The sequence below is a fragment of the Malurus melanocephalus genome, unplaced genomic scaffold, assembly GCF_030028575.1.
Source record: "Malurus melanocephalus ecotype Western Australia unplaced genomic scaffold, MMel_1.1 scaffold_38, whole genome shotgun sequence".
Taxonomy (NCBI): Eukaryota; Metazoa; Chordata; class Aves; order Passeriformes; family Maluridae; genus Malurus; species Malurus melanocephalus.
Window position 1 is genome coordinate 2026207 of NW_026623270.1, and position 9884 is coordinate 2036090.

Genomic DNA, 9884 nt, shown 5'->3' on the forward strand with positions numbered 1-9884 from the left:
AGGGCCGGCAGCAGCAGGGACAGGTTAGTCCATAAAATAATTAATTCATAAACTAATTAGTCCATAAACAGCATCCTTCAAGCCTGGCTTGAAGGAGTAGCAAATACTCTACTGTAATCTAAAAAAATACAAATACAGAATGACACTGAGATGTTACAGGTTAAATACTTTTACTGCTGAGAAAAGCATATAGACTCGAGTTTAGCTCGAAAAAGACCTCCAAAATCATCAAGTCCAGCTGTCAACCAAGCACTGCTATCTCCACAATGAAACCATGTCCCTAAGTACCAGGTATAGATAATTTTTGAATGCCTCCAGTGGTGGTGATTCCACCACTTCCCAGAAAAGGCTCTTCCAAACATCTTACCACCCTTTCAGCAGAGAAATTTTTCCTAACATCCAATCTAAGCCTCCCCTGRTGCAACTTGAGACCATTTCTTCTTGTTCTGTCACTTGTTGCTGGGGAGAAGAGACTGACCCTCACCTGGCTACAGAACTCAGTAAAAACACAAGAAAATGCCCATCCACAACAGCTATCAAAATTCACATGGAGCCTTGAAGTGACACTCAGGACTAGCCAATTTGAGATACAGGATCTCTCCTTCCCATTTTCTGCATGCAACCCAAGACACACAGTCCTAAATGCAAGATCAGCATTGCCATCCCATCCAGGAATGCCAGACAGCAAATATGCTGGGGAGCCAGTCCTGGCTGCAGGTGTTCCTTAAAGGACTGCTGAAAAAAAAACACGTTCCCTTTAGGGCCAGTCCTTCAGAACCAACAAAATATTTGCTTGACCACTGAGATCAACACGTGCAATCTCAAGCCTTGAGAGAATCGGATTTTTCCCACATAGCTTCATTTTTTTTTTTAATACATTGTACTGCAAGGCTTTATGCCTCTGGCACCTGGGAAATGTGGTTACATGCTTGGTACTTACTGTTTAGCTAGTTCCATGGATATTTGCTCCAAAGAGCATCCTTTTGTCTCTGGTATAAACACGATAACAAAAGCCAGTGATGCTAGGCTCATTATTGTGTAAATGAAGCACACCCAGGACAAGCCAATGAGCTCTACAAAGGAAGAAGACATGCCTCTGTGAATTTTCAAATATTGCAATTTTTCTTCTTGTTGCTGTATTTTACAGGACACAGCCCCTAAAGCACAGGAGAAGTTAGAAAGAAGCTAAGCTGTTATTCTTAGCTCACATGGTTTGGAAAAGAAGAGTGGCTTTTCTTATTCTAATACTCCTTATGAAAGAAAATTGATAAGCCCATATTGCCCCATTTATCATGAACCTATTGGTTTATTTTGCTCACTCTGGATGAAAACAGTGAGTAACCATTGTTACTGGTTTGTGTGAAGGCAGTGGGGATCACAAGTGCCTTGAATTTTCCCCTGTGTCTGGTTTTGCTGCACATTCYTTCTTGGAGCAAATCCAAGCATTTTTCACACTGTTACAGTTGTCTCCAGCTAATCCTCCCCACCTGTCGGTTCCCAGCATTTCACTGCGAGTCATGGGTGYTGTGCCAGAAAGTGATCCAAGAATGAACTCCTAATGGGGCATCCAAGAATTGGTGCTTTTCTGAGCCTATAGTCCCAGGGCAGGTCCTCAGGCTGAGGGACACACWCTGCAGCCCCGGAAAGTAAAGCATGTACAAACCCAACAGGCTGCTGCAGCTCTCTTAGCTCTTYTCCCTGCTAAGAGAAACCTGGACAATTGAGACATTTGTCATGTCATGAGCTGAAAATTGCAGCTGAAACTTCTAATCCATCTCGCACCTCTGCATCCTACACTTAAGCACAGGTGCTGCTGGCCACTGTCACCTCCACATCTATTCATCTGACAACACAGTTCCTAATTCTGCCTTTCTGCCACAGACGAGGAATGCATATTTTCTTGTACTTACACTTCCATAAATCCAGATTAGACTCAGTTAAGCCAAGAGAGTTACTGCGGCTTTACAGYGATTGAAACTGAGACCGGGATAACAGCGAGATGTGCATTAGCAAGGAACAATGCATGATGAGGGGGGACCTCCCGGTGAAACTGAGCACCTCAGGTCTGCACRAGGTGGTTTTGGGGACATTTCCTTAGGAATAACTTCAGTCTGGTCCAAGGGCTGAATAAGTGTTGGCAGCTGGAGTGCATTCACTATGCGTTTCCTTGTTTAGTTTTGTCCAAGAACTTGTGTGGTTCAGGAGTGCATTTCTGCAATGCAAACCAAAGTGGGAGCAACTGCATGGTTTCCTTCTGAGGAAGACCCTTGATCCCATTAAAGTGCTGGTGTGAACACAGTGAAGTTTACCTGTCATAGTTTTCCTAGTTTTAATCAAAATAACACTCAGGATGCAGGATGGGGATTTTTATTTATCTCTTTACTWCTTCTTTTAAATTTTAGGAAAGAAAACACGGATGTGAGACCCATTTTAGCAACAGATCAAACTCATTTTCAAATCTGCCTCAAAAAAAAATCTAACAAGGTGAAAACCACCTCGACTTTTTGTGAGTGATTGTCTGCCTCCATGGAGAATAATGTAAACTTAAGGGAAACCTGGAATTTCTGTTCCCTTATATRTTTTGATTTCCAGCACATGTTTTCCTCATAATAAGACTGAAAATTAAAATTTTTGCAAAGCCTTGTATAATGTCAAACTAGAAAAAGAATTTGCTAATCAATAAATTTCAGCATCAGCATTTAACCTTCCCCTTTTTTTATCATCACATTAGAAGTTACTCTATGGTACTTTCTCACATTCAAATGAGAAATATTTTTACCTCACAAAGACCTTTTTTTCCCTACAGAAAATTTTCTCAAAGCCAAGACATTCCTGTGAAAAGGAATGAATTAAATGGGATTGTGTTTAAAAATGTCTGATCAGAAAAGCTGTGGTCTGATCTAGAACAGAACTTCCATTGATTTCAGAAGATGCAGGGCTTAATCCTGAACTTTATGTATTTTTCAGCCTAGCAAGGCAATTGTGTTTTTAAGGCCTAAATTTCACAGCCTGTGGAGTTGATGTGCAAGGTGGTCTGACAGGCAGCACTGTGAGGCTGAAGTTACTGGCAGAAATGTAGAAAGATGTGATGGGAATGGTGAGGTTATGACAGAACCTAAAGAGAAATCTTGGCTCCTGGAGCATCACAGCTGCAATTTTAGCTATGTTGTTTGCATAAGAGAGGTTTATTTTTCATATTTGAGAATATGAACTTGKAGGGATACAGAGAAATCTTACCAGTTACCGTCAAAAACGTCAAGGAGATGAGCAGATTTATACCCCAGTTCATGCTGGATGTCAAAGCCATGGCCCGTCCTCTGATCCCACCGGGGAAAATTTCACTCAGGACCAGCCAGGACACTGAAATACAAGGAAAAAACACTGTTGTCTTTGGAAGGATGGCTCTCCTTGCTGTAAATCTAGGTAATCCATGGATTCAGGTGAGGCTACCTGAAACAATAAGCTGGTTTTCAGGGTGTGAGGTTTGTAAGACCCATRTTCTGCAGGCAGCTGGGGAGGTGAGCTCTGGCCGCCCATCTGGGTCTGAAAGGGGGTTCTGACTGAATAACTCTCGAGTGGCATAGCACTAATGGAAGTGGGGCAGCAAACCAAAGYAATCTTCAGCCTCAGAGGGGCACTGTGGGTTTTTGCCACTTTATAAATCAACCTGCCACACTGAAGTATGCTTGCTATTCCAGCTCCCTGCTCCATATAAATGAGATTGCTGAGGTATAAATGAAGAGAGAGGGAGTGATTTTTGACTCSTTCATATCACGCCACACCACACCACAGGTGATCTGAATGCTGGTGTTGCTAGCTCACAAAAGCAAATTCAGACATGAAGAGCTGRCTGTGTAACCACCTTAGCAAGAGCATTTGATAGCAAGAGCAAAAGAAACAAAAAATGACAAAAAATAAGAGACATTTTTGTACCATTTCTGATTATTAAAAAACAAATGAACAAAAACCCACAGACAAATAATACAAAGCTTAGCCAAAACCCCTTCTCCTTTTGTTGACAAGCAAGATGCATTAGCAAGAGGCTGCTGTGTGGAGATGCTGTGGGTTAGCACATGGCTGGCACAAGAACAGCGAGGTACACGTAGATTAGCTGTGTCTTTGGACACTATGATATGGCCATTATAAATTGTTCCTCTGGGCTGTTATTTCTGCARAATGACAGATGGGAGTCTACTCAGGACACTTGCACTGGGCAGTCTAAAAGATACATTTTAAAAATAGGCTCCTGCATGTCCAAGTGTGTTTCATACTGTACCATCCCTTCRGAGGCTTGTAGAATCCCTGTGTGACACCACTGGTAGAGATAGAGAAAAAAAGGTGCTCCAGGAGGAGACCAGAAAGGACTAGCTGAAATGGGAAAAAAACTCTGAGTTTAGGGTCAACAGAGCAGATCTGAGCAAATTCTAGATTTCTTCGTACCAAAGATTTGAATTTAAAATTTTTTTGTGGACCTGGCCCAGATTTTTATATTTTTTTAAATTAAAGTATTAAAAGCTTCACTCCCACCATGGGAGTGACCAAGAAGAGTGATGATTTTATTACAGAGGACCCAGACCACACTTCATAACCCTGTTGGGCATAGTCAAGTTGTCATATCACAGCCACCGTATCTAATAGGTTTTTTTTTTTCTTTTTTTCTTTTTTTAATGACTTGGATCACATCAAACTTTAACACTTTTGCTGCTGACAAGACAAATGTTGTTGTAAAGGAATGCCCTTGGCGCATTCTGTGGAGTGCCCATAGATGAGGTGGAAGCAAAGACGCAAACTGACTCCTCAAGCAGTTTTCCCCTGCCCCTGAGCAAATTCATGGGGATGTCATGATTGTGTTTTGCTCCTCCTCAGCACCAGGGCTGTTGAAAGCAGTTTTTGTTAGTCACAGCTGATACATTTCAGGACAGRGAGTGCTACCTGAAAAGCAAAGCRGCAAGTAAGCATGAGGGTAAGGAGMCCTTCTGTCAGTGCAAGYACRGTCCCTGGAGTYCATCTCTGCAGGAAGGCCTGCCAGGAAACACCCAAGCTCACTGCAAAATCCCAAACTGGCAAAAGGGATATTTGCTGTCACATTAAAATTAAAATTAAAATAAAGGTTGCAAGAATTCAAGCCCACTTTCTTCTGGGCATAAACCACCCTCCAGGAGCAAAGCAGCATTCTGGGCACTGGAGGATGGCTCATGTGTGGCACTGCGGCAGCTCCAATACGGTGCAGTTTTCCAAGGACAGAGTGGCCCTTTCAGACTAACTGGTAGTTTGTCTGGAGGTTTAAATCGTGTTGTTTTTCTGTTCAGAAACCAAGATTCTCGAGGATCTGCATCAACAGTAATAGTGGTTCACTGATTTTATGGCAACAATTTATTTAGCTCAGACAGATCCCACCAAAACACCAGGACTSTTCYYCATGYCTGCTACATCCACTGGCATGGCCCYGACCTCTGCTTAGCTGGCAAGGARTGGATWGACTSATTCCCCAGGGATAAAGAACWGTTGTAGGAATCTGAGACTACAGTCTGTTTACTCCTTCCCCCAAGCTGAAGCAGCAATAACCATCGATTGTTTGCTTTTAGCACCTCTCTGGGATTGTGTTTACTATTTGCACCTTTGCCAAAAAGTAGCAGCTACTGTAGGTATGGCAGTCAATGACTTGCTCTGGGGGAGCAAGTGCAGGCTCCCATTCCTAATGACTGCTGCTGCCTTATGTGCTGTGCACACAGCACTGCAGAAATTCAACCTGGCACTCCCAAAGACACTGCCTTCACCAGCCTAAGCAGTGGCATTCTACAGGGGAAACCAGCCTGTCCTTGAAAAGAGGATCCAAACACCACCCTCCAGCCCCCACCCTCTATCTGCTGTGTAATCCAACAGTATTTCCAAAGGATGCTGTGTTAGCAACCACACACTCTAGTTTCCAGTGTCTGCTCCAGTGTCCTTGCCTGGCATTAGTGGAAGTGGAAAGTGCTCCCCAGGTCAAATGCAGGGAAGAGGTGAGGTTAAGGACTGGTCAGCATGATTCTCTGTGCTCCATACAACAGCCACGGGATTTGTTTGCTGCTGGCAGTAACTCACCTTTGCTGACCTGCACTGTCTTGTGTGTTGACAGCAGTTAAGAAAAATTGTGCAGTTTAATGGTCCTTTGTTACCGTACAATACAGAGAAAAGAACACACGCTGCAAATGCAGACAGAAATACTGCACTGGATCAGGAAGCGYCACTGTTTCATTAAATATCACAAACTAGATGGCCTGATATTCCTTGCCCAAGTGGAMAGAGCAGAGGATTCAGATATAATAAACAACCCCACAACCAGGATGGTGACATTCACCTCTAAACAAAGTCACAGTGGTTGTAAAAGCAGGAAACAGAATAATAATGGAAGATTTCAGCTAGTCCCATTAGGACTGAATAAATTGCATAATGGAGCACAGTGCTGGGAGTACATTTTACATACCAGAGATGATGGTTTCTTTTAGCACTTTGTTGGATATTTAATGAGAGGAAAAAAGGCAAATCATGCTGCAGTGCTGAGCCTGGGTAATTCAAAATGCAACTATGACCAAGACGCTCTCTTATACTAGTTACAACATTTAAAATTCAATACTCTTGTAGAAAGGGAAGAGTCAAGAGCCTACCATATTTTGTTTTGAAAGCAGAACAATATTAACATAAGTCTGATTTCTATAAAAATGAGGACAAGGCCTTCAGTGGTGCTACAGAGAATGTTTTAATTCCATGTTACATGGTTGAAGGCTTAAAATACACGTACAACCAAATAAATGAGAAATAGCTCAGCACAGATAAACTACTGAATGAAGAAAACTGTTAGGAATGAACMTTTTGAAAAGGTGTACACTGTATCCAGACAAAGAAAACTCAGTATGATTGCTGAAATGTTACATGCAGTGTCATCATCAGGCAGCTGAGTGTTTTGAGAGTGGGCTGGCTGAGAGGATGAGAAGTCAGGGACGGATGCAGTGACATCCCAATATTAAAGAAAACATTCCACTGTGATGCAGGAAAGGGGCCACTCTGTTAGACTGGCTGGCTGGAGCTAGGATAAAGCTGAGTGATCTCAGATGGAAATGGGAACRTGTACAGTCCTAGGGAAATACGTGCCTTTTGGAAAGAGTTAAGGAACATGGGCTTAGAAACCACTGTTCTTTTCAGTCTCAAAGGGCTTCGGTGAAGTGCTGTGGGTCAGAAGAGAAGTAATGGGCAAAGAGCAGATAAATAGATGAGGTYTCTTCATCTTAGACAGTGCACAGAGAGGGGAACAGACAGAGCAGTGGGGACAAACAGAGCAGAGGGGGTAGTTACATTTTTAAAGATACAAACCAAGCAAATCCAAGTGAAATTACCCAGTACAACAGTTAGGTGAGGCAGAAGGATCTGCTGTTCAGGCAATGTGTATTTCAGCTGTGGAGCTCACTTTCACAAGATGCTTCAGATGTGAAAAATATTGGAAGGTTATATCATTAAATACTGGGTGTTAAAACATTGTTTCTCTGTATGTGCAGAAAAAGATCCATCCAGAACTATTTTTCACAATGGTAAAATAAATCCTCAACGTTTTTCTTGAAGTTTTCTGAACTACAGATAGGCAGAAGGACACACTGCACGAGCTGCACGGGCCTTTTCCTCTGCACTGTGTCTCAGCACTTGTTACTGGCTCTGGTTGGAAGCAGGGTAACACACTGAGTGGACTTTTTGTGTGGACTTTTTGTTTGAGCCAACATGGCCAAACCAATGAACTTTATATCTGGGCTGTAAACTCTGACACTTATATTAGAGAAGCAGGAAAATCTGAGAATAACTGAGAAATACTGTGAGCTTGAAGGTGCTCAACATTCAAGTGATGTACATGAATGAAAAAGGTCCTTGTTTTGACTTCTTTCCTGCCAGGAGGTAGAAACAAATTGGAAGCTGCTCAGCAGCTCTCATTAATGAAATATTAGATTCCCTTGGTATTCATTTGCTGCTTAGCATTTTTTTTCCTGTACCTGCATTGCATGAGATTAAATTCTTTATGGTGAGGTTTAGAAAATGGCCATTGCAATACTTGAAAGAATTCACATTTCTGAGGTATAAACCCAGGAAAGAGATTAAGTGGACTTACAGCTTAGGAGGGAAGTAGGCAGAAGTATTTTAGACTTTGAAAAGGAGGACTTGGTTGTTAACAAGGTCCAAGRGAAGATAAGGAAGGGATTATCCCATGAAGTAACACAGACAGATCATCTGAGAATGTCTAACAAATGATCAGTGCTGGGGAAGGATGCAAACAAGTCACTGCAAAGCTGCCATGAGACAGCAGGACTTGGCTTTGCCAAGATCAGACATTTACTCCAGGCTTATGAAACCCAACAGGTGTTCCATTTTCCTGGCTTCTGGCTTTGCTGGGTATTACCAGAAATAGCAAGGTGGCCAGCCACTTCCCAACAAAGGTCAGGTTCAGCACTGGTTGGTTTTGATTTCATAGGGGACGTTGTGCCATAAAAGGGGATGGCACAGACCATGTGCCATTTATCAAAGGGGATGGCACAGACCTTCACAGTGTGTGTGGTGATGAGCTGTGTGCCTGTGAGGGCACGCAGAGCTGGGACAGAGCTGGATTTGGGGGGACACGCTGCTGCTGTCACACACCAGAGCTGTCCCACCACGGCTCCCAGCACCTGCACAATGGAACCCTGGCAAAGGCTTTCACAGCAGATCCAGTGAAAGGCATCTGGGGGGCTGGCAAAAGTGAGGGATGCTTACCCTGGAACAAGGACAGGGTGGGAGGGAGTTTGTTCTTTTCCAAAGCAGGTAAAGGMGACATGACACACAAAAAGTGGACTTCAACTCTGCCCATGGTTTTGTACAAGAAGCCAAAATGGACAATCGTGACTGGTGTTAAAAATCTATGACTTGGCTTAAAAAGAGATGTCTTTCTCTCTGGCTCTGCCGCATAATATAAGACGAAAGAGGCTGTTCAAAATTAATAACTGGTAAATACAGAGCAAATGAGCAGTTTACTGCTTTGRAGAGCATGTAAGCTGCCAGCAGAGTGCCAGCCTGACAGGGTCAAGTCCTACCCTGTGTGTGCACATTAAAAGGAGTGGAATTGGTGCATTGCTGAGAAATGGGGGAGTCAGGAGAAGCCTCAGCTAATCTCAYGCCTCTGGCTGCATTCTGATCTCTGCAGATAAAARCAATAAATATGTACWTMAATTCTATGGCTTTCAAGGTGCTTCTCTCCAAGCAGAAGACCGCTGGTTGCAAGATACCTGATGCCATTGGTGATCCAGAAGGAGSTGATGTGGTGTGCCAAATCTAAATTAGTTTTCTTTTTTTTTCTGGTACAGTACAATGCTGTTTCTAATGGTTAACCCTTTAGGGGTAACTGACTCCTTGCAGTAACATTTTTAGGCCAAGTGGGATTTAATGCTTTTTTATCAGAGTGCTTAAAAATTTTGCCTAGTATTTGTGTTATTTACATCACTATCTAATAGACAGGCTGAGCATTCATACATGTTTTTTTTTAAGGAACCTTGAAGAGGACCACTGAAATCACACATGCTTCCACTAGTTTATGTCAGGGCAGCAGAAGGTGTTTGGGGGAAGATACTGATTTCAAAGCATTATCTCCTTTGTCTGTACTGCAGGCCACTTGAGAAGGAGGGCAGTGAGATGTAATTCACATCTGATTTTCCTAGTGATCCTTCCTTCGTTAACCTTCTCACCACTCTAGGACTGCATTTTAATGCTTTTTTTTTTTACTATTCGAATTTTCATCTCCATGAACTTGAAGATAATGCTATGACTCATATGGGCTTTCTTTTTAAATGCAAGGTGTTCAATCTATTCTTAAATCTGTTTTCAGTGGTCTTCAA

At 42.6% G+C, this 9884-nt stretch overlaps 1 protein-coding gene across 1 annotated transcript in view; it reads right to left on the reverse strand.

Moving 5' to 3' along the window:
- SLC2A12 (solute carrier family 2 member 12) overlaps positions 1 to 9884 on the reverse strand; it is a 31512-nt gene that overhangs the window by 884 nt on the left and 20744 nt on the right. Inside the window, exons 3-4 of the mRNA XM_057364406.1 lie at positions 3238 to 3360; positions 941 to 1073 (exon numbers count right to left, since the gene is read on the reverse strand). Of these exons, the coding sequence (XP_057220389.1) occupies positions 941 to 1073; positions 3238 to 3360 (256 nt within the window). The remainder of the gene's footprint in view (positions 1 to 940; positions 1074 to 3237; positions 3361 to 9884) is intronic.